The sequence below is a fragment of the Melampsora larici-populina genome (genome assembly GCF_000204055.1).
Source record: "Melampsora larici-populina 98AG31 unplaced genomic scaffold MELLAscaffold_12, whole genome shotgun sequence".
NCBI lineage: Eukaryota > Fungi > Basidiomycota > Pucciniomycetes > Pucciniales > Melampsoraceae > Melampsora > Melampsora laricis-populina.
In genome coordinates, this window is record NW_006768776.1 from 1,213,849 (window position 1) to 1,237,321 (window position 23,473).

At 42.2% G+C, this 23,473-nt stretch overlaps 5 protein-coding genes across 5 annotated transcripts; all 5 read right to left on the reverse strand.

Moving 5' to 3' along the window:
- Positions 1 to 21: 21 nt before the first annotated feature.
- Positions 22 to 1,858, reverse strand: MELLADRAFT_47860 (uncharacterized protein; the record flags this gene model as incomplete). Its single annotated transcript, XM_007408452.1, has 6 exons — positions 22 to 897; positions 984 to 1,080; positions 1,159 to 1,297; positions 1,367 to 1,460; positions 1,540 to 1,670; positions 1,769 to 1,858. 6 exons carry the CDS (start codon positions 1,845 to 1,847, stop codon positions 22 to 24), a joined length of 1,416 nt encoding a protein of 471 aa, XP_007408514.1.
- A 1,305-nt stretch (positions 1,859 to 3,163) lies between these two features.
- MELLADRAFT_105203 (uncharacterized protein) lies at positions 3,164 to 5,740 on the reverse strand (the record flags this gene model as incomplete). Its single annotated transcript, XM_007408451.1, has 15 exons — positions 3,164 to 3,435; positions 3,500 to 3,590; positions 3,654 to 3,820; positions 3,891 to 3,992; positions 4,053 to 4,174; positions 4,238 to 4,346; positions 4,419 to 4,523; positions 4,609 to 4,666; positions 4,748 to 4,840; positions 4,901 to 5,001; positions 5,063 to 5,120; positions 5,189 to 5,332; positions 5,412 to 5,489; positions 5,558 to 5,655; positions 5,695 to 5,740. 15 exons carry the CDS (start codon positions 5,738 to 5,740, stop codon positions 3,164 to 3,166), a joined length of 1,644 nt encoding a protein of 547 aa, XP_007408513.1.
- Positions 5,741 to 6,797: 1,057 nt separating this feature from the next.
- Positions 6,798 to 8,778, reverse strand: MELLADRAFT_47868 (uncharacterized protein; the record flags this gene model as incomplete). The annotated part of the gene is made up of 5 exons (XM_007408450.1): positions 6,798 to 7,145; positions 7,243 to 7,332; positions 7,431 to 7,828; positions 7,952 to 8,369; positions 8,431 to 8,778. 5 exons carry the CDS (start codon positions 8,770 to 8,772, stop codon positions 6,900 to 6,902), a joined length of 1,494 nt encoding a protein of 497 aa, XP_007408512.1.
- Positions 8,779 to 9,829: 1,051 nt separating this feature from the next.
- On the reverse strand, positions 9,830 to 12,606 carry MELLADRAFT_105205 (uncharacterized protein; the record flags this gene model as incomplete). Its single annotated transcript, XM_007408449.1, has 8 exons — positions 9,830 to 9,875; positions 9,950 to 10,427; positions 10,514 to 11,670; positions 11,769 to 11,841; positions 11,914 to 11,965; positions 12,047 to 12,244; positions 12,327 to 12,337; positions 12,417 to 12,606. 8 exons carry the CDS (start codon positions 12,604 to 12,606, stop codon positions 9,830 to 9,832), a joined length of 2,205 nt encoding a protein of 734 aa, XP_007408511.1.
- Positions 12,607 to 13,671: 1,065 nt separating this feature from the next.
- MELLADRAFT_124640 (multi-copper oxidase laccase-like protein) lies at positions 13,672 to 16,717 on the reverse strand (the record flags this gene model as incomplete). The annotated part of the gene is made up of 18 exons (XM_007408448.1): positions 13,672 to 13,842; positions 13,945 to 13,964; positions 14,040 to 14,330; positions 14,400 to 14,495; positions 14,583 to 14,609; positions 14,653 to 14,793; positions 14,864 to 14,872; positions 14,944 to 15,023; positions 15,091 to 15,343; positions 15,415 to 15,497; positions 15,570 to 15,584; positions 15,653 to 15,768; positions 15,838 to 15,845; positions 15,966 to 16,043; positions 16,124 to 16,139; positions 16,221 to 16,310; positions 16,378 to 16,459; positions 16,506 to 16,717. The coding sequence occupies 18 exons, from the start codon at positions 16,715 to 16,717 to the stop codon at positions 13,672 to 13,674; spliced, it is 1,788 nt and encodes a 595-aa protein (XP_007408510.1).
- Positions 16,718 to 23,473: the final 6,756 nt, after the last annotated feature.

Genomic DNA, 23,473 nt, shown 5'->3' on the forward strand with positions numbered 1-23,473 from the left:
AAAAAATAATCGCCAGGTGACTCAACTGATTGCATCTTTCAGTGTTTGACTTCCACTTGTTACCGCTACCACTTTAGCACCTAACATCTTCATCCTAAAAACATTCAAAGCCTGACGTCTAGCATCTTCTGCTCCCATATAAACCACACATTCTAATCCGAATTTAGCACAAACAGTGGCAGTTGCAACCCCATGTTGACCCGCACCCGTTTCTGCAATAATTCGTTTCTTACCAAGTCTCATAGCCAAAAGAGCTTGACCTACTGCATTATTAATCTTATGTGATCCAGTATGATTTAAATCTTCACGTTTAAACCAGATCTTAGCACCTCCAATCTTTTCAGTTAATCTTTTGGCATAGTATAAACCTGATGGTCGATTCATATAACCATAGTAACTTTGAAATTCGGCTTGAAAACTTGGATCTGCTTTAGCTGCTTTATGACATGCTTCAAGTTCAACTAAACAATCCACTAATGATTCTGGAACGTATTGTCCACCGAATTCTCCAAACCGATAATCCGAAGAGTTTTGAGTATCTGAATGTGTGGTTGTAGTTCCATTACTCGTTTGGTTTCCATTGGTGGTGGGTACAGTTGAAGTGGATTCCATTCGTTTTCGACCTGATTTTCCTCCACAGATCTCTTCACAGAACGATGTGGCTGCATTGATCACTTGATCTCCTTCTTGTTCTTTCAGAAACGTTAAGAGTTTGGAACCGATCACTACTCCATTTGCTACAGCTCCTACTTCATCAAAATGGGCTGGAGTCGAAACACCAAAGCCTACAGCTAGAGGTACAGGTCCTTCAGCTGAAGCGGTGGCTAGAGATCTGATTCGAGAAACGAGTTGAGGTAGTGAAGATTCGACTGCATTTGATGCTCCTGTTGTACCCATCTAGAGGTAAATCATACTGTGAGTTCAGAAATTTACGATCCAAGTAGGTATAAGATGATATATATGGTATGTATTGTGATGCTTACTTTCGAGACAACATAGACGAACGAATCGGCTATCGAAGTGAGAAAAGTGATACGAGAATCTGAAGTCGAAGGAGCGATGAGAGGTACATAACTAAGCCTACAAAATGCAAAATTCGAAATATCAGATCAACTCGTAAGGTATAATGATTTGAGCCGAAGAGAAGGATAAGCAAACCCTGAAGAAGTACAGATCTTCCTGAATTTGATGGCTTCTTCCGGAGGTAAATCGACCACGATAAATCCGTTTGCTCCAGCTTCTTTGGCTTCTGAAACAGCCAGTTGTTCACCGTATGACATAAGAGGATTATAGTAACCTAGATCACATCGTAACCAAGATGGTCAGGATGGTATTCAAATAATCTGGAAAGAAGTACGTTGGTTACCCATGAGGATGACAGGTGCCTTGAGTCCTTGTTTTCTTGCTTCCTTAACATAACCCAAACATGTAGTATAGTTCACATTGTGACTAAGTGCGATCTATCAAATAATACCAAGTTAGATTCAATTCAACCCACATCGATAGAGCAGAGGTCATATGAAGATAGACTATTCTCACATTGTTACTTTCTTGAATTACTACTCCATCTGCTAATGGATCACTAAAAGGAATTCCAAGTTCCAAAATATCAGCACCACCTGCTTCTAAAGCCAATAATAATGGAACAGTATATTTCGGATGAGGAAACCCTAGTAAGAAACAAAAAAAATACGTTAGCATTTGATTTTCCCTCCCAAAGAATTGTACTGGTCAAATGCAAACAAAAAAGATGGAAAAAAAACTGTACCTGCTGTAAGAAAGGTAACCAAGACAGGTAAGTTTTGAGCCGCTTTATTAGCAAATACTTGTCGAATATGTGTAGCCATGTTTGTATTTTGAGAAGGTTGAGGTTGAGTAAAATAATAAAAAGTTTTGCTTGAGTTGCTATTTTTTGCAGAATGGAGTGTGTGTATCAAATAAAAATCCGAGACGACTTGTCAAAGTGGTACATAGCCTACCGGGCTCGGACCGAGATCGAGATAAATAGACCGAGTATACCCCACAATCTCAATCCACATCGGCTATATCGATCGATCGTTCTCAAAACGGTCATCAAATTCCCGTTGCGAATTGACATTGCTCCGTGTTGGAGGTCTCATGAAGAAGACATGGAAGCCTCGCTAGGTTGACCTTTGGAGTAAAAACTACAAATATCGACCATCATCAAAAGAAACTTGTAAGGTCTCAAAGGTTGATAGACCGAACCATATATTTCCTTTAGCTTGAAGCTGTGGTACGTGCGGCTTGCCTTGGCAAAAAAACCCCACCACAACACAAATATAGCAAAATCTATTGAACGCTCTCCACTCACGTCATGTATTTGCAATGTTAAGACGGATATGTATAGAGAAGTCAAGCGGGATAGCTTGAAATTGATGGTAACGAGTTTCTTTACTTAATTTTCTGAAGCTGGGCTCACTATCTATCTGAGTAGAAATACGAACCTGGCTCAATCAAAAGTGAGTAGCATAATCTTGCTCGGATCACTGCAGTTTGGAATCCAAAGGTACATCGAGCTATAAATTCCCGGGCTCTAGTATATTCCCAAAATAATCTCGCAAAGACTGCAAGGTATATAACTAACGGGAACCAACAAAAGTGATGGAAAAGCATTGCTGTGCTGCAGTTTATTCTTGAAACAAGAAAGCAGAACTCTTTGTGAGAAATATGTTAGGCTGTAGCTCTGGATATATGGATCTCCTTCGGCTATGAAGAACCTACGATGAGGCTAGCTATTTCTTTTGGCTATGATTGTAAGGTCACAAATATAAGGGAATCATGGCATAAAAATCTTGTGTACCAATTTTGGACCTGCTTTGGGAATAATCAAGGGCTTATGAAAACGTGAAGATATTTGTTACGGCAATGAGTTGTATCATATAAATCCTCGGTGATTTATTACAGATTATTACAAATCGACATACATACAAACAACATTACTTAGAAAAGAGTGACTCATGAGTAAAACAAGAATGAGGTGTAGACGAAATAGAAAGTTATGTGTGTACAAGTAAATGAAAACAGGAATATCTTTTGATGCTAGAATTAGCATTTTAAATGAATGTGTCTGTAGGGTAAGAAAGAAATGAGAAAGCAAGGTCTGCAAAGTGAATGTGAGACGAGAAAGATGAAAAGATCCTAACTAATGACCCTTGGTACTATCTCCCATAAGGTTGGTGGTGTAATATGCAATTTGTGCTTGTCTGAAATTGTCTGGCACAATCTTATCCATGCCATCATCGTTAAATTGCAACAATTGAGAACTTGGTCCATATTTGGGCCACTGAACTGTTGAACCCTTGGGGTTGGGGTCTTGGGTGTAAACAAATGAGAGGTATCGGTTTTGGATGTCGTCGCTTCGAGGAGAGCTTTGAGCGCTCAAGGCACTGAGGGTGTTCGCGCCAAAGAATGATCCTACAATCACACATACCGGATGTTAGCATTCATCTGCATCAGGACTTGAAAAGGATGAGCTTACCCAAGAATGGGGTGCCTTTGAGCCCGTGGTCAATGAAACCATAAACTGTGGTGGAGGCCTGGATAGACTGTGTGAAGTATCTTCGGATACCCTGTGAAAGCATGATATGAGCAAGGGTTTTGTGGATGCGAGCATGAAAGGTATGAGATCTTACTTGGAAGGCTATATCTCCAAACATGGCTGCCATTTGCTTTGAAACAGGACTCAAGACGTTGGCTAGGCCAGTGTTAAAAGGTGATCCCTCAGCAGGGTTGGACGGGTAGAGGGTAAGAAGATGTGAAAGCTGTTCAGGTTGAGCACCGGGAAGGATTTTCTTCAACCCTAAAAAACCAAGCGAGAAGGATTTAGTATGTTCATCTAGGTACCGAAACTGATAGAAGTTGAGACCCACAGTCAATGACACCAGCTTCATCGAAAATGTGAGCAGCTTCAACCAAAGTATCAACTGTTCCCGAGTCTTCAACAGCTCCCACGATGATAGGAACCTTGGCAACTGTAGAAAATCGGATGTTAGAAAAACATTGGAATAGAGCAAAGGATCTTGTGAACTGACTTTTTCCTGCCTTGGCCAACGTTTCAATAGAACCGGTGAGGAACTTTCCATCCACAACGGTGTGGAATGGGATAGGGTACCGGTTGACTGCAAACAATCCTGGGAACGTATTGCAGGCCGCACTAATGAAATGTGTCTCAGTCAGCATCTTTCGTGTTAGTCATAGAACGTCTTTGAATGCCCACATAAGTTTTTGAAAGGTGGCTTGACGTAAGCAGGCGAGCGATCCTGGTCCAATGGGGCAGCCAACCGCCTGAACAAACCTATCATAAGTTTTCTGGCCGTCAAGAACAGCTGAATGTCCAAAAACACCATTTAGTCTTTTTGGCACATGCGATGAATAAACAGGACTCATAATCTACTCACCTGGACTAGGAAGAGCTACGGCTCCCCCGAGGATTGCAGCCTGAAACAAGTTGTTGTGCTGTCCGTTGAATGCCACCAAGTGATGAGACACGGCCATGGATCCCACTGAAAAGAAAAATGCGGGATGATATGTTTAGGATGATGATAGTGCGCTGTAGCCTGTAGTAGTTGAAGCTGAAGAATGACGTACAGTTAGATCCATAAAGGGTGACTCTTTTTGGGTCTCCACCAAAGTTTGCAATGTATTTCTGTTGTCAAAAGGAATCACAAGATGCGATCAGGTCAGTCTCATGTGAAGGCAATTGGCAGTGTTACTTCATCAGGCCTACCTGGACCCATTCCATTGCTAATCTTTGATCTTTCAATCCGAGATTGGCGGCGTCAGCGGCCGCAATTTCTTTCCCGCCCAAAAATCCAAAAGCCTGACAGAGAAGCAATTCTTCAGCATCTCAGCGATCAAAATTGCAATGCTGATCACTTACGAATCGTCTCCAATTTACAGCAACCCAGATCACTGGTTTTTGAGTCGCTTTAGCGTGATTGATCAAACCAGTTGGGTTATCCGTGTTTGAAGATTCTTGGGCTGAGAAATGAAAAACTGTCAGGGGTATGTTTCACAAGTAGATGAAAAGGTTGAGACTCACGTATCCAAAAGATTACGGGAAGCTTGGCGTCTTTGGGTAAACCTGAAGGCTTGATAATCTAGAGAATGCCGGAATGGTGTCAGAAGGAAGTTCAGGGTCCTGATAGGTTTCAAATCCCATACGTACATCCAATGTCAAACAATCTTCTTGACCTGTGTTGGTTTTCTCAGCAGGTACGACACCTTTTGGAAGTGATCTTAAAATTTTCAAGACCGTAGACGCATCTGAACCGGCCAAAGGGTCGGGATTGGGGCAGCCTGGGGAGGGTTTCTGATATCATGGGCCACGGAACATGAACATCAGAGTCTAAAATTGAAAGTATCAAGCGACATATGAGATTCAGACTAACAGTAGCATCGTAGTTTGGATATTTTTTGATGGGGGCGACTGGGGACGCAAAACGTCTTTCGCCGAGAGGCGGTTCGGCCTAAAATAATAAATGAGAAAGAGTCAATGATCTGGAAAGTGGTTTGCTTGGACTGAGAGTTGGCTCACGAAAGGAATTGAGGTCCAGCTTTGAAGTCCAGCTTGATCTTTTCCAGTGAAATCACCGTAATCTAGAACGACGTTGTTGGGACCTGGACCAACTTTGACTTTGGAATCAAGTGCTGCAGCTTGGGCTGTCGACGAACGCAAAAGTAATTGACAGACAGCTATGAAGACAGGTGTTATGAACATGTTGACGAAAAATGAAAGCGGGGGTTGAAAGTGATTTATTGCTACTTAGTCTTCAGTGGGTGAAGGCAAAGTTCGTGAAAGAAGTAATTGGTTTCTTAGAAGAATGTATTGACAACGAAACAAATGAAAGAGGTTTGAAGGAATGATGGATGCCAAAATGAATGGCGCTTTCACTATTTATACAATCGATATCTTATGATCTCATCCTCATCAAGCTGCTTGAAAGGGCAGCACGACTTTGAATCGTCCATGTATATCTCACGTAAGGCTTACTACCGTACCAGGGTGCAGGGTGTGGGTACATAACTTCACAGGGCTCTCTGGCAAACATTTGTCGTTAGGACATCTTGCAATCAGCACAGGCTTATTGTCCTATACACCAAATCTTTTGGTCGATTTTCCTTTTCCTTGCATTCCACTTTGCCATTACGACACGAAAAGCCCGATAACGGCTCCAGTTAAACCCTTGAACATGCACGCCAGACAAAGCCCCTATGACACCAAGGTTCACATGAGACCTTCCGCAATAGGGTTGATAGTTCAAAGATCTTTTTACTCTGACCACCCTGTTCGAATCTGATCACTGTTTCAATGATTCATACTTTTCTCTACTGCATTCTAATTCAAAATCTTCGTTGTCCCTATAGCGTCTAATATTCAGTAAGTAGCCTGTCAGATAACATGGGATCAGCTTGATGCACAGGAGCCCGAAAGCACGACGGCTGCTGAAGTGAATCAGGTTGATTCCCTTGTAAACCAAGAAAAGTTCAAAAAGCTTGCACATGTTGGGACTCGAGCAAATTGACAACCAATACACAAAGGGTTGAGACTACCATGTCGTCAAGATCCCAAGTCACTCAACCAATACCTCCACTGTCCTGCGAGATGACATGGAGCTTGATAGCCTCAAAACATATCTGGCCGAACTTTTCAATGGACCGTAGGATGCGCATCATGCACTCCTGTCACTGTCTCCCAAAACCGTACCATTTGGATATAACGCAGAAACACTATACAGTGCCATAAATTCCGCGCCTGTCCTAGACACAGTTGTTTTATCAAAGAGTTGACATGTAGTTCCTCCTCTCAATTCTAATAAACAAAACAACCCCCTTCACAAACCCAAACATAAAAATCACCTTTTAATTTTAAATAAAAATCATAAAAATGCCACCGAACTTCTCCTAGCCATATCAATTACCTTCCAACCACCTGTGATCTCATTCCCACATTGTTCTGCTTCTCTTGTCATTACAATCACATATTGTACTTGTTCGATTTGATCTGGGTTACCTACTTCTACCTTTCCATTTCCTGGGTTCGTAAAACAATTGATCTCATGTGTTCTAAATGCGATTACAAACACCGGAAGTTCTCTCTCCTGTAATACTTTCGCTGACATGATCTGTTTTAGAAGTCACCGACCGGGTATCAGAATTTGTCTTTGAACAATAGAAGTCGATAACCCGTAGTACTGATCAGAAAAAAAAATCAAGACTCACATCTATGCCCTTCAGGTCGATTACTTGGTTTTCAGGCCGTAGTCCACGTTGTAGGTAAGTTTGCATAGGTGCTGTAATCACATTATACGCCTACCAATTTACACACACATATATATCAGTCACAAGATCAAATGTAAGAGATCTATCCGAGATTTGAGAATAAAGATAGACAGTCAAAAAAACCTAACCCCTTCACTTGTCCAAAGTTTCAAAACTTTTAAATCTGCATCTACATAAGCATCTACAATCTCAGGTACGATATATTCACGTAAATCTCTTAAAAACCCATCAAATTCGAAATCTCGATCAATCTCTTTAATCAATCTAACCACTTTTGCCGTTTCAGTTTCATCAAACAATCTACCAATCGCTCCTGTTACAGTACGCATCGAAGCAATCACTGGATTATCCGAATCTTCATATGTGTTTTGGAAATTCGTCCATGCTTTTAAGATCGGTTCTGGGGTGATTGAAGCTAATCTAGATTTGGTTGAACGGCTTTCATTTTCGGCTTCTTGATTTGCTGTAGCATGAAGTACAAGAGCTGGCGGAGCTTGAGGATTTTCAGGAAATTGGGATGGCTTATCTGATCCTCCAGTCATGGTATCTGTTGAACTTGCCGTGCTGGCTTCAGTTGAGTGTTCAGAAGTGGTCGTAGTACCTTCTGTTTTGACCAAGTCTGCCTCACTTCCCGGACCACCAGGTACACCAAGTCCTTTGTTAGATTTCCCGAGGCGCTCTAATCGCTTCTGACGCTTCCTTCGACGTTCAGCCTTTTCAATATAACCTCCATATCTCAATGCACCCTGACTGAAATCAACTGTATCTTCTACAACCTTATAAACCTCGGTTTGTCGAATAGGTTCACCAATCCTTCGATCAAGTTCGGCAGTCACTTTCTTGGCGGCTTGTACCAATCGACTATCTTCAATTTCTTGTGCAGCTTTGTTAACAGCATCTGAAACAGATCGACCGGTGGTCGAAAGTGATGATGCCATGGCTGCCAAACGTGGGTTTTCTTTGATCAAGGTTTGTAATCGTAAGGCTGTATAGGCTTCCCTCATCTTTTGAGCCGCTTCGGAATCTTTCAAACCCTGTGCTGTACCCGTGAGCTCACGTACATTTTCCTAAAAACCAATCTGATCAGATATTGTATTTTGCATTCAACCATGATGAATGATTGCAAACCTGCATTGCCTGACTCTTGGCATACTCGCTCTTCAGTACATCCATAAACCGTGCCCATGGTGATGTACCAGGGGCAATATGATCATCCTGATTCTCTTGATGCTGTTTTTGACGTTGCCGACGACGTTCTTCAGCCTGTTCACGTTGTTTCTTTTGATCTTCAGTCTCTTCAGGATTAGTAGCGTAAGTTCTTCGAGTGCCAAGGCTCGAACAAGATGCGATCGGTGTAGATGATGATACTTGAAGAGCTTTTGAAGAACTTGTCCAACGATGTCGATGTAGTCTTCTAGAAGGTTGATGAAAGGACACTGCTTTGAGAAGGACTCGAGGAGTGGATGACATTAGGTTTTGAAGTTTTATAAGGTATATATTATATGGTGTAGGTGCAATCCAGCTGGCTGCTGAGCTTCCTTGGAATTTATTTTTTTGCAATGGGATCGACTGTCAGTCGGGTTTCACCGACGGCATCGGGGCCGGGTGAATTACTTTTTTTTGACTTCGAACCCTAACCGCCGATTCGAAAATGCAGGCTCAACTGTGGTCAACTTCACAAAGCCTGCACAAGTTCAACGCAGATCACTCTTCCTTCCTCAGATGTATTCACGATGCTTGATTCGTCTTCGGGAGCAGGCCACGATTCAAGCCTGCTTTGGGAAGTTGCACGTGAGGCATTCTGCATTCGAAGAATTCTAAACTTGTGGTTGCCTGAGCCTCCAAAGATCATCAAATGTCAGTCAAGGCGTACCATTGGTGATCTGTATAGGCACTATGAAACCAAGGACATTGCACCACTTGACCAACAGCAAAAAGAAGCCAGGCTTGTTTTAAGCTGCCCAAAGTTGTAGTAGTACATAGAGGACATCCAAGAATCATGAATAATAGCTTGTCCAAGTGAAGAAGTGGAATCACAATGGAGCCATATTTTTGGAATACTAATACTTTAATACTAGATCAATGCTGATCAATGCCAATGTTTTCAAAGTCAAGATTAGAGAAGATTCAATTTGAACTTTCTTTCTAAGATTTTTTATGTCACTTCAGTCTTACTCTGAACCACTTGAAATGTTATACTAACTCAGTCTGACCATTTGTCAGAAATATGTTCGACGGAAGCTGTATGTAATTTAACGCCAGGCTGAACTATTGGTATGATAAGTCAAGCATGGAGACACACAACCCTTTCAAGATCTTGGTGACTTGATTACGATAGATTTCTTTGTTTCTTTCTTTTATATGAGCCTTTATGAGAATTGAGTTCATGGATCCAAACAGTGTAGTCTCAACATGTATACATACCAATTTGTGTTAAGGAGAACACATCTTTCCATGCATATCCATGTATTGGAAAAAATTGTTGTCCTAATCATAAATCAATCCTTTTGAACTTGGAATCAAACTTCTAAATCCGTTCTCGGACCCATCCCTCCAACCCACCAGCCAAAAATCTATAATAGAAAACAAATCAGTAACGCCTCAAAAACCATTTCCCAAATCCGCAACCCAGAAACTCTAAACTCACATCTCTTGAACAGATTGACCCACAGCCGCCTTAGTCCAATAAACCTTTTCTTGTCCATCTTTCTTAATCAGAATCCGACCAGTTCTAGATTCAAAAACAAGTTCCCAACCCGTTTTGATCGATTCACTTGATGTTTTCTTTAAATCTTCAATCAATTCTGGACATTCTAAACAAATCAATCCATTATTGATGGAATTCCTTTTAAAGATATCTCCAAAACTACCTGCAATCACTACAGGAATTCCTGCATGTTTTAAGGCGGTTGCGGCTTGTTCTCTAGATGAACCTGTTCCAAAATTATAACATGAGGCTAAGATCACTCCTTTTCCTGTTTGAGTACTTTGTTGAGCTCTTTGGGTCGTATGGGTGGGTACTGGAGTTGTAGTAGGTGTGATTGGGAAAAGTTCAGAAACGGTGCTTGCGAAGGTAGGATTATAGTTTTCCATCACGACTTCTGCTTGTTGAGATGGAGTGATGTCTAAAAGATCAAAGCATGTCAGATTACACTTACAGGATATCTGAGATGGTCATTGTAAAGATCATGAAGCTTTTAATGGAACATACCATCTTGGTATGTATATTTTCCGGGATAGATACCATCGGTGTTGATATTATCATGAGGTGCAAATAACAACGGTCCAGAAAACGTCGAAGGGAAAGACGGCAATAGTTGGTCGCCAGAAGTCGATGATTTCGTATCAGTAGTCGAATCCACAGTCTTAGTTGGCTTAGTATGCTGAACAGTTGTTATAAGTGGTGCTCGAGCAGTAACAGGATTTTGTCCATTTGAATTATTTAGAGCTTCTGGTCCACAGATCTTACCAGCAATCGCACTCGCTGCTGCTACAGCCGGACTCGAAAGGTATGCCAAAGCATTGGGACTACCCATACGACCCTTATAGTTTCGATTGGTAGCACTTATGCCTACTTCTCCATCTTGTAACAATCCCACTCCTAAACCGATACATGGACCACAACCCGCTGGTAAGATCTTCGCACCTGCTTCGACCAGAGTAGCCCAATCACCGGTCGATTCTGCTTCTGATTGTACCACAGACGAAGCAGCTGCTACGTAAAACTCAACGCCTGGCGCTACCCTTTTCCCCTTCATAACTTCAGCAGCAGCTTTAAGATCCGAAGCTCTTGCGTTCGTACAAGACAAGAGATAAGCTTTGTTGATCTTGATATCTTGAGATTCTAAAGTTGGTAATGGAGTTGAAACTTTAACGGAGTTAGGTCCAGAGACGTGTGGGACGAGAGTGTTGAGATCAAGAGTGAGTGTCTTTGAATAATAAGCATCCGAATCTGGCTTCAACTCGTTCGAAAGTTCTCGTAATTTGTTGACTCGAGTTTCATTTAATCTTGGATGTACAGTACCAGGTGGGGGGATCGAGTTACTCTTGATAAAAGTTGATAATTCTCGTTTCTTCAGTAAAGCTTGATAATAATCAATCAATTTGTTATCGATGGGAAACACGCCTGCCAAGGCACCCCACTCGGTGGTCATATTGGATATCGCTAGTCGTTCATCAATGGCTAAAGATTCAACACCTTCTCCCACAAATTCAATCGCTGAATTCAAAACGTCGTCTTTATTGAAATATCCACATAGAGCTACTATCACATCTTTTCCTACGATTCCTTTAGGTAACTTTCCTGTGAATTCGACTTTGATGATTTCAGGTACTTGCCACCATGTCCTTTCAGTTGCCCAAATTGCTCTGTGTATTTTTAAAACAAAAGTGATAAGAGTTATGACCAGTAAAAACACAAAAAAAGGTAAAATGTGACGATTGTTTGAAGATTTTGTCTGACCTACGCTGCATCAGTTCTGACAATTGGAGTGCCTACACATCCTACTCCACCATACATATTACTATGAGAGTCGGAAGCTACAGAATAAGATAAAAGACTGTCAGCATTCAATGAAGGAGTGCATGGAATGTTTAGAGAGCTTGGCTTACCGACCATAAGTCCACCGGGGAAAGCGTAACCTTCCTCGATCATGATTTGATGCTAAAGCGGACCAAAAGAATACCAAAAACGGATCAGTGTGAAGATCTTCATTAAGCAAAAATATCAGAGGAGATGATTTACTCCAATACCACGTCCAGGAGGATAAAAATCAATATCATGAAGATGAGCGAATTGTTCGATATTTGAATATTTTTTAAGATTGGTAGGTGATTTGTTTTGAACGTCATGATCGATTGTAAAGACTAATTGACGTGGGTTTGAAGGTTTAGATGCACCAATCGATCGAAACTTTGATATCACTGGAGCTGTGTTATCATGCTATAATGAAGATGAAAGGAATCCTAATTTTAGCAAGAGATGGGAAGGCTATATAGATGGATTTTTTTTTGAATTTACGGACTGTCATCACATCTATACCAAAACATATCATTTGTCAGAACTTGTTCTTAAGCAACTGGATGGTTTCTTTTTTCTTGACAACAAGACTCACGTTCAGGCTTAAGCATCACATAATCACCAGCTCTAATTTTTTTGTTTCCCGGTACATCTACCGCATAACGTTGTACGACCTTTTCGATAAACGTTTGAGCATCTTGACTGTTAGTTGAATTTGTTCTATGGTTTTTGATTGAGTAAAGGTTTGAATAAACCCGTCTTGAGGTTAGAAATCTTGATATCATCCTTCGATTTGTTAATGTGTTCTTTTTGGCTGAGGAGACAAAAAAATGTTGGGCCGGGTTTCGGGAGTTTGGAAAACCGAGTGCGGAGCTTGGGTGTTTGGGTATTATCATGAATATGCTTATAGTGAAACTCAGCTTGGCTCAGCATTAAATATAAGCATACCGGACATTCGCAAGCCTCAAGGACAGTCTCACAAACAGACAAAGACAGAAAACCAGATGAGCCAAAAACACCCAAGATCAAGATCAACGGTCTTATTCTGAAAAATATTTGTACATTGGAAATCATTCAGCTTCCAGGCTTGATGAAGGAGAATCCTCAAAACAAATGTATCACCTCTTTGCATAGCAGTTACTTCGAACCCCAGAATATAATGTGCGTGTTTGAAAGATTGTTGGTCTTGTACGAATTGGTCAAGATTTCTCATTTTTTTCCAATTCAGATTGCATTGGTTGATATAAATTGATATGGTCCTGTCATTCAGATTAGAATAAATGCAGATGTCGATGAAAGAAGCTACTATTTTTCCAACCATGTGTGCAGTAGATAAATTTGGACAATCACCTCTCATAAAGTAAGTCTGATGGTCAGATAATTAAGTTTGTGCAACGAATTTTCTTTTTGATGAAGGCTGAGATTCAGCTTAAGAATGTGGAACGAACAATTATTTCAGGATGGAATGGGATGGATGAGTCGAGCTTTGGAGTAAATTGATTCTAGCCTCTGTGTAGTGATAGAGTTTTATGCTCTGATCGGAACTCTATTAATGGTCAAAGGTGTTGGAAGATGATGATAATTGGTGGATGAAAAACATGCTAGACTGAAAAACGAAAGATTAAAAAGTATATAGATCTAGTATTATAAACCCTGACTCAACTATGCCTTTGATGGGCTTTCGAAGGTCGGCTTAGTAGAGTTACGAGATATCTCTTGAAGGTAATCTCTAGTGAACGAAGAGTATAAATCTCATGCTGATCTTCTATCAAACTGTGTCGCTTCTAGCGATAGTGCTTGATATATATATATCAGCTATACTCCAGACATCATCCTTGGGGGTCGATGGATCATCCAGCCTCAGTATCATTTGCGTTACTTCCCGCAGTGACTCGACATAAGTCTCGGTTCAGCGCTGGCTCTTCCAATGTTGATAGAATTTGAGGCTGCATCACGATCACACCTGCAAAACCGTCTCCCAGATGCCACCCCAAGTGACAATGAAGCATAAACACTCCAGGCTGAGAGTCATGATCAGATAATTCCAGTCGTCAATTTTGAAATCAGCACCAGTAAAAACTAGCTGACGAAGAATAGTCGAGTTATGTCGTGAAGACGCTCACGTTGTCTGCCAGAATCCGGACTGATGAACATGTTGATGAGTTCATTGTGAAGAATGTAGATGATCCTGTGGAATAATTTGAGAAGCTGGACTCACTGATGATGTGCGAGTCAGCCGGTATTACATAAGTGTCTCTCCTTGGAGGATTGGACAATGATTCCGTAGGTTGTATCGTCGAGTTTTCAGTCAATCGACCAGTCCCCTTACCAACAAGATAAGAGTCTACACCATGCAGATGATATGGATGGTCTAATCCTCTGTCTAGATTATTTATGACAATATCATACCAGCCAGGCTTCTCTAGCGTGACAAAACCTACTTCAGATTCATTTAACTTTCCATTCCCACCTTTCATCATCCGAGCGAGCAAAGGCTTGAAGATATGGGCTAGACAAATCCAAAACAAAAGTTAACCCGTTGAATGATTACTTGAGGAAGATATTGAAGTGAACTCACCTTTCCAAGGGACACCATTGACAAAAAAACGCCCAACGCGCAGCATATGGTCTCTGTTTGTTGGGTCTGGGTAGACAAGCGCACCAAAACCTGATTCTATTATGCGCTACATTCACGCGAGTTTGTGCGAGACCATTCCAGATATCAGCTAAGCCATTTATCGCAGCCGAGAACTATGCTAACCTTTCCAAGCGTCGTGTTCGGTACACTCTTTGGTAGTAGAGGTGTAAGATCACGCTCAATATCTACGCACGGCCCTCCGACCGGCTCGGTTTCTTGATCTGGTGTGTAGGAGTATTCTTACTTGAGCATCCGCATCTACCTTTTTCCTCTTTGGCCACTACTTTCACGACTGCGATTACACTACGAGCGCGACCTTCCATCCCGGGGGCAACTGAGATCATCCTTTTGTCAGACATACTTCATTTCTTCCCACGGATTCTCATAGAAAGGAAGACACGTACGCCATGCAACTACACACGAGTTTAGGTAAGGGACGTCAACGTTACTGGGATCTGGTTCAGCTTTAGCCAGTTGGACTTACAACAGTCGGTGTCCATAACTGATCTCAACAAGAAAGAAGACCCGACTGTATCATTGGTAGTATCTAGGATCACACTGTACCTGTGATAGCAACAAGAAGTCAGACTTGTGTAGGATATTTAGGGTACAGGGTAAACTGCACAATTACCTTTGTCCACCATGAATAGGTAATCGATGTATGTTAGATGAACCCTTGACCCCAGTCGCATCGGCCTCGATGATTGTTAGGGGATGTCCATCAGCTGAAAATCGAAACATAGCATGCGCTGCGCCGTCAATCAGACGTAACCTCGTTTTCTCGTTGGGAGCCACTTTCAATTCCAATTTTATATTGCTCTGCTCGCAAACAGAGCCTTCTTCCGCGTATGCGCAGTGAAAGTACCCTATTCCATTGACCAAGGCTAGCGATTTTCAACAGTAAGGTCAGCAACCGTAGAAATAGATACCGCCCAATGGAGACAGTGATCCTTACCCGAGTTGGGGGATGGTGCTGCCCAACTCCCTCTATATCGCTGAGGAGACATGAGGGCATTTAACATTACCGTACTCATTCTGCTCATTCAAGAACGGGCAAATTCAGTAAAGAAAGTGATACTTTGAGCGGGATACAAAAGAAAATCACTGAACTCGTGGTACCAATCGCTACAGAAAGTCAATTTGATCGAGTAAGTGAGGATCTATTATTCTTCAACTTGAGAAAGTCGGCTCACGTGTAAAACAAGACTATATCATTATCATAGTCTCTACCCCTTTTCAAGGGATCATCCACAGAATGGACTATGAGTGGACCCATCAGTCCATCAGCGACCAGATTTTGAGAGTGTGCCTGTGGATCCATGCAATGAGATTTGACTCAGGTATTGCAAATACTAATCTACACTACGGGGTGGCTTACGTGGTACCCTTATCACATGCATAGGTTATAAACCAAGGCAAACCGGTCCATAAATTTGGCGTCAGATAAGTCCTGATGGGTCGAAGACAGATAGGCCCAACACAACGAAAATATTGTGATAAACGTACAGAACGTGCCAAATTGGCCATCGAGTTTGAAGGAATAGGTGAACGAAGCACCCGCCGGGATGGGACATTGTGTGACACCTGGCAAGGTAGCAGGATGTCTAGTCAGCGTTGTGGACATTGAGATAGACACCCTCAGTTGAGTAAAACCTCATTTTCACCTGAAACTCCATCCATCTGATTGACTCGCAACGTCAGCCGCGTGCGCAGTCAGTGTATCATCTCTAGTCAAGCTCAGATTGTGTGGATAACGCTTACCCAAGGTGTTCCCTTTTGCCATATTCCATGCCAATGGATCGCCACAGGCAGTGTGATGTGGTTCTTAACAAGGATATTGAGTGTGTCGCCCTATTGTACGGCACAATTTCAAGACGGTCAACTTTTCTTGTACTGATCAGATTGTGCTATGACTTACGTCGTTCGCTTCAATGAGTGGACCAGGAAATTGCTTGTTGATCACTAATACGCGTCTGATCCATTCGGAAAAGCCTTCAGCCCTTCCCCAATGACAACTTATTGTACGAGCGCATAGTTGCTAATTACCTTTCGAAACCATCCATTGCTGCTGTCTCTTCGGTTATCTCAAAAACATAGTTGCGTGTTTGAGGCGTTGAGGTGATCACGAAATCTGGACTCAGGTTTAGTTCCTGTGAGTTCACTTGGACGTGATTGTTCTGCCTCCGTGCGTGTTTCTTAGCAGTTGGGCCGTCCTGAGAAGAAGAAGAGTTGACTGTATATAAACTGCCAAGAGCCATCGTGGCGATGGCAGCAAGAATCATCTTCATCTGGAGCATCATGTTAGATCATGAAGGGTCGACGACGATAAGAAAATCTTCCGAACGGCGGAATGCGAATGAAAGAATCCAAGGAATGGTTCAAGATTGATGTCCTCCAGAACGCAGGCCTTGATAACGATTGCAAAGATGGCATCATGCTCGAATTCCGTCCTTCTGCCTCTCGCGGGACGGATGCGGCCTTTGCATTTATTCATCGAGAGCCACTCTTCTTGCGCTAATTATATCCACTGACCTCCACAGATTCTAGAGTAGCCGCTCTGTAAATACAGCTTAACCCATTCGACATGGTCCATCATTCAAGATATCTGAAGCGATGCAGTTCAAAAAAGCGCCCCAAATAGTTTATCATACGAAAACAGCCAAAAAGTCTACATAGCGCAGACCCGTTGTTATCAAGGTTCTGCCGAACATCTTCAGATTACAAATCTTCCATCATAAATTTGGTTGGTTTCTGTTGGAATACTTGACATCATGAGACTGTCTTTTATATTCCATTAGTGTCTTTTCTCTTTGACGTGTGCTTTTCATTCATCCTTAGTCTATATAGTTGTTCATCGAGACATACGTATTACTGTTCATCTGTCTTATCTACTTGTTACGTCGTTTGTTTTTCTATTTCGTGTATATAAGCAAACCTAGAGTCACGATAGGAAAGGGTTTCTTCTTCACCCTTTCCTCAAATTCTCTCGTGCGCTCTAGGTAAGCTTCACTCCATAGTTTGTCTTCATATGATGAAATGCTTAATCACCCTTCCCTCAAATTCTCTCGTGCGCTCTAGTTGAACGCAACAGTTTCTACGAATCTACTTTGATGGACGAGAGTTTTGGAATCCAAATGATGTCTTTGAAGACCTTGTTGGTGAAGAGATCTGATGAGATCAAACGGATCAAAAGCTGTGGAACTTGGAAGGGGAACAGAGTAGGGCTGTGGCCCGGACCTGCGAGCTCGGGGCCGACCGCGAAGCCAGGTCCGGACCTGATGTGAACCGAGGGCTTCCGAAATCAGCTCAGCTCAGAGCATCTCCTATCGTTCGAGTAAATTTTCAGTAAATTTTCTGTACGTAGGTGTTCGGTACAGTATCAATCGGTACAGAACTGTCGAAATCCACTATCGTTGGAAAGAAAGTGCCTCGGTACAGTACCAAATGGTGAGAACAATGGTTTCCCCGCAGATACCGAATCGGTAGAGGTCCAGTAAATTTGCTGGACCTCTACAGAATTTTGACCGATTCGGTGGATACCGAATCGTGTTTTAGACACGATTGGGGAATTTAAGGGTCGGTACAGTAAAATTTACCGTACCGAAGCCCTTTAGGGCTTCCGAAATCAGCTCAGCTCAGTCAGGGCAGGGCCAGGATTTATGCCCTGAGGCTGGGCGTGGTTAGGCAGGGGAAAAGGGACTCGTGACTCGTGCTTTCATTTCTAAATTCAAAGAGTAACATATTTGATACTCACTTAGAACACAAGTCACTATAGAGACTAGATGGCATAATTGTAAAGCCAGAAAACTATTTGAGATGTAAAACAAGCTGTTTAGAGAATTAAACTGGAGCATAATTGCAATGTAAAATAACTATCAGAGCTACTTAGAGAATGAAAATAAAATCATTAAAGTAACCATCAGGTCTAATTCAAGAAGGGACATAAGATCATTTTTCTAATTCCTTCTTTCATCTCTTCAGACACACTTGAGCTCCAAGAGTGAGAGGCGTGAAAGATGCTTGGTGGTCACTCATGACTCTCAGTGCATTAGAAAACACATGCTCAGTAGGTGCGCTGGTGGCAGGAACTGCAAGCATTGCCTTTGCTATGCATCCCAGTCCAGGCCAATGACATTGGCAAAGTTCCCAGTAGTTGAGGGGATTGCATACCCCCTCTTCTTGAGGAGCGGTTATGTTATGATCTGTTGTCACGGGGCGCAGGAGATGAAGGAAAGCTTCTAGCAGTTCTGTTCTATTGTCTAAAGAGATTGTCAGATGAGGGACTAATACAAGTTACGTAATACAATGAGTATAAATAGAACTAATATGTGACATGTAGTTGTTTCTGTCACAGCCCGTTACATATAGAGTTGTAACAGGTTAGATATCAAGTGACCTTGTGTTCAATTGGAACCATCTTGCAGTGTTTGATAAAGTATTGGGGTTAATTGGGATTGATGATTTCCTTCTTTCTGACAATCTCAATCTCATTGTCGAGAGCTGGTTTGACTTGATGGGCTTGTTCAGTGAAATATTCAACCAACTCATCAGATACCCAACCAAAAGACTTGAGAATTTGTCCTTTGACAGCGCTAAGTTCAAGGTGGGGGTCAAGGATTGCAGAACAAATATAGACCACCTGCTTCTGGGCAGCTTCTTGGTAGTGGATAATTCTTTTTATCCTAGGCATGATTGCAACTTTCAGTTCCTTGCATTCAGAGTCAGCCCAGGCCTGTAAAACAAGTTGAAGTGAATCAGCAACATTATTAAAGGTGAAAGATTTGATTAAACGGAGGAAAAAGAATAGGAGCTCACCTTTTTGAGCCTTTCAACTAGCCATTGATAGTTTGGCATGACACAAGAGAAAGTTGGGTGTTGATGTCCTTCAATTTCCCAAGTGACATGAGCAAGAGGTGATAGAAAATGAACCAAATCTTGCTCAAATTTCAGAACCTTCAATCAGGTTGGAGTCTAGATTTTTCATTGAGAAGGTTTGTTCCTCATTCAGCTCAAGCTTGGATTACTGTCCCAAGTCAACAAGCCTTTGGGCTGCAAGTTGTGATTTTCCTAAACTTTCTATGATAAAAATTCACAGAGATAAAATCAATTGCCAAAGAAGATCAATTTGTCAGAAAAGAACAAGAAATCATCATTTTTCTCCAACAAGATCTGCGGGGATTGCTCTCAATGAGAGCATTACAAAACTTAAAAAAAGTTGAAAAACTTGATGGCTTGGCATGAATTCATTGACAAAAACGATATGCATGTAATCCTCTTGGTGAGAGCATTCCAGAACTTTGATTGGCTGGTTATTACAACAAGTTTTGTGGTCTAGCAATTCTTTTGGGCCTTGGTTTGAAATTGGCAACAATTTGCCTCCACGCACTATAGTATTTTGTCTAACTGTCCAATTGTAGAACTTGAAAGCCTGGTTTATTTGGCTGTGGCAAAATTTGGCTTGGACACACTCTGAAGTACCAAAAAAGTGAGCTTTGGGTAGTTTCAAACCAGGCACCAAAAAGTGCAATCTGTCTTGGAATTTTCAGCCATGGAGTCAATGAAGCCCCCTTGGGCTGGGCACATATTCTTTGGGTTGCCTAACACTGAGACAGCTAATCTACCTGTAGCTGATAGTGTAAGGTATTGTAGCTAAAAACAGCCTGCTAAGCTACAGCTAGCCTGATTTAAGCATAAATGAATTACAGCTACCCTACACAGAGTCACAGGTAAACTCCACCTAGCCAAATTTTGGCCCTGTAGCATAATGTGGAGGCACAAGTTAAAATCCTTGTTGACTGTACTCAACTACACTACACACAAAACCCATGGTAGCATGTTGAAGCATAGCTGTCTCAGCATTGGGACACCATTGATGTCTGTGGTGAAAAAGTACTTCCAAACCCAAAAAGAACATGTGGTGGTTATGGTATTGGAAGCCAAATTTGAGATCAAATTGAAAGGAGCTAGACTGGAATTTGGGGTTGACAGGCTGGAGGACTGAATCACCCAAAGTAAATTGAAGGAAGGCCTGGTCACAGGTGTTGATTGTCATGTGGCGGGCGCGGCGCGTTTTTTGCGCCCTTGGGCGCGCCTGGCGCAGGCGCGCCCGGGCGCTTCTTTTTTTCTGAATTCAGGGGGGGACGCGCCCTATCTGAATCCTAGTTGAATGAGACTTGATTTGATGAGAATTGTATTGCTTCTGAACTTTCTTTTATATACACAGGCACGTGTATTCAAGAAACCCCACCTAAAACCCAACCTTTTCAACAATGCCTACCAAATGGATTGAGCCTACTGCTAATAGCGGCCCGACGTGGATGGGATTCAAAGCGGATGTTGAACGGAAGCATGGTCGCCGTCGCGCTAAGTGCAAGCATTGCAATGGCAAGATGGATGCAAAACCTGCAAAACTTTATTGCCACATGACGCAAGACTGTAAATCAATCTCGATATCAGATCGTTCAGCTTACGAAGAAATCAATATGAAACGCGGACCCAAATCAACAAATGATGCCATCAACAATGTCAATCCACCGGAATCCAACGGATCATCAGCACTTTCCACCAAACGTCCTAAGATAACTCACGACTTCACACAAAGCAATTTCAGCCGCTTTGTGCCTCGTACCAAAGAGAGCACAATGGATACTTACGAAGATCTTCTTAAGGCTCTGATATTGGGCCATATTCCTTTCCGTTTCCTCCAAAACAAATTCTTCCGTGCCTTTCAAGAAAAACTCTCGATTGTATCTTACACTCCGGCTTCGCGGAACATTATGATGGACACTGTCCTTCCTCGACTTCATGCACAATACTCAAAAGTCACAAAATCCGAGCTCAAACAGCATACTAATCTAACTATTTCACTAGATGGATGGACAGACTGCTCAAAGAACAGTGTCTATGCGGTCTTGCTCCTACGTAGTACTGATGTTAAAAAGTTAATTGATGTGCTTGACTTGGACGATGTTCGACACACATCTGAAAACACGCTAGTTGCTCTAAAAAAAGCTCTGGATGGCCATGGTGTTACCTGGGAGCAAATTGGTGGTATTGTGACCGATTTGCCAAGCTCTATGGTCAAGTTGCGTGTAAGTATCTCTTGATCTCATGCTTTTTCATGTTCCTCTTTGACTCATCATACTGCGTTTATTCTTGTAGAAACTTGTGAAATCCGAGTTTTCTCATGTCATTCCCTTAGCATGTTGTTTACATGTTTTCAATCTTGTTGCCAAGAAATGTGTCGAACACCCCGATATGAAGGATACGGTTTCAAATGACAAGACACTTGTTAACTTTTTCAGTGCTTCACATTTCTGGGGTGTCAAGCTTTTTAAATGGCGTGTTAAAGAGGGTATAACACACGGTATTAGAACCTTTTGTGAGACTCGGTGGTTCTCGATGTCAAAGGTCGCATTATCCGTTGAATCACATGAGCAAGGATTTCAGATGTGTATGTCAATGTTCAAGGATAAATCAATATCGACTCCAGACATCAGCAAGAATGTTTGAACAATCATTGATAATCGAGATCACTTCACCTCAAATTCCATCTTGGTTAAGCTTCTTCGACCGGTTGTTGATGCGATTGGTCGACTAGAACGGGCTAACACTTCAGTTGGAGATATCTGGAAGGAAATTGGGACGGTTTACGATCAAATTCGTACGGTCGATCTATCCAGCTACCCTCGATTCCATTCTTACCGAGCACATTGTCTCGATGTCTTGCATAAACAAGCAAAAATCTTTGCTGAGCCAATCTACGTAGTTGGTTTCTTTCTCAATCCCAATTATCGTCAAGTGGCTGTCTCACAAGCATTCCCGATCGACACCACGATGAAGAACATGTTATCAATTGCTAAGGAGTGGAACTACAAAAAAACCAAAGCAGTTAATCTTAAAACACAAGCACTACAATATTTTAGTAGTGGTGGTGCTTTCCAATCGTTTGGGACAGGTAATGTTTCCTTTTATCTTCAGGACTTTTTTCAGTTCTCCACTTTTCAGGAGCTGACATCGATCACACTATAGTTTCTGTACCCCTCAAATACTGGCTCGGTATTCCATCAACCCCACACACAACTGTGCTCAAGAACTTTGCAATGAAAGTTCTTGAACTGGTTCCACACGCTGCAGGCGTGGAAAGTGTGTTCACCAAGATGGGAGCCACAAAAACTAAGTCTCGGAATCGAATGTCGGTGACAAATTTGAAGATGGTCACACAAATCGAACTCCAAATCCAAGCCAAGGATTCTCCTCAAAAGGTGGACGATAAAGATATCACCGAACTCACTTATGATGATGAATTAAACTCCGGACTATTCACAGGAGTCGATGATCTTCAGGAGTTTGAGGATGGTATTTTTGCTCAACATGAGCATGATGCAGACAATGATCTAGATGTTGAACTCGAGACTGGTTTCATTGATACCCTCTTCAATTTCAATAATTTTGCTACTCAGACAGCTGGTAATATTGTTCAGTTACGTACAGAAGACACAGATGAAGAAAGCAATGGAGATTCCTGGAGTGCGGAGGACCTTTGTGATGAGTAGTTGTTTTAACCCAGGCAATCGATATCGAAGGTTTTTTTTAGTTGCCACTTATTTGAAAAAAAAACACGGCTCTTGCGCCCGTTTGCGTCCTCAGCCAAAAACTGGGCGCGCCCGACCCCCCCTGGGCGCGCCCAGGCGCTTCTTTTTTGAAAAAACGCGCCCGCCACATGAGTTGATTGACAGGGCATGTTGGATAAGGTTGGATAAGGTTGGATATTGAAGGGTGTGGGAAACTTTTAAACAGAAATATACCAAACTGTGAAGTTTGTGAGAACATTCCGGTGGAAAAAGGCTTGGGAACCTGGCCAGGGGTACATACAGGGAACCCACAGGGCTCTGTTCACTAACTGCAAGTTAGGTTTGAGTGACCCAGGGCATGCACTGTGAGCTTCAAAGTTAGTGTTGGGGAGGACTGGCCGGTCAGGGTCACCGTCTGGTCCAGGTCACAGCCCTAGTACT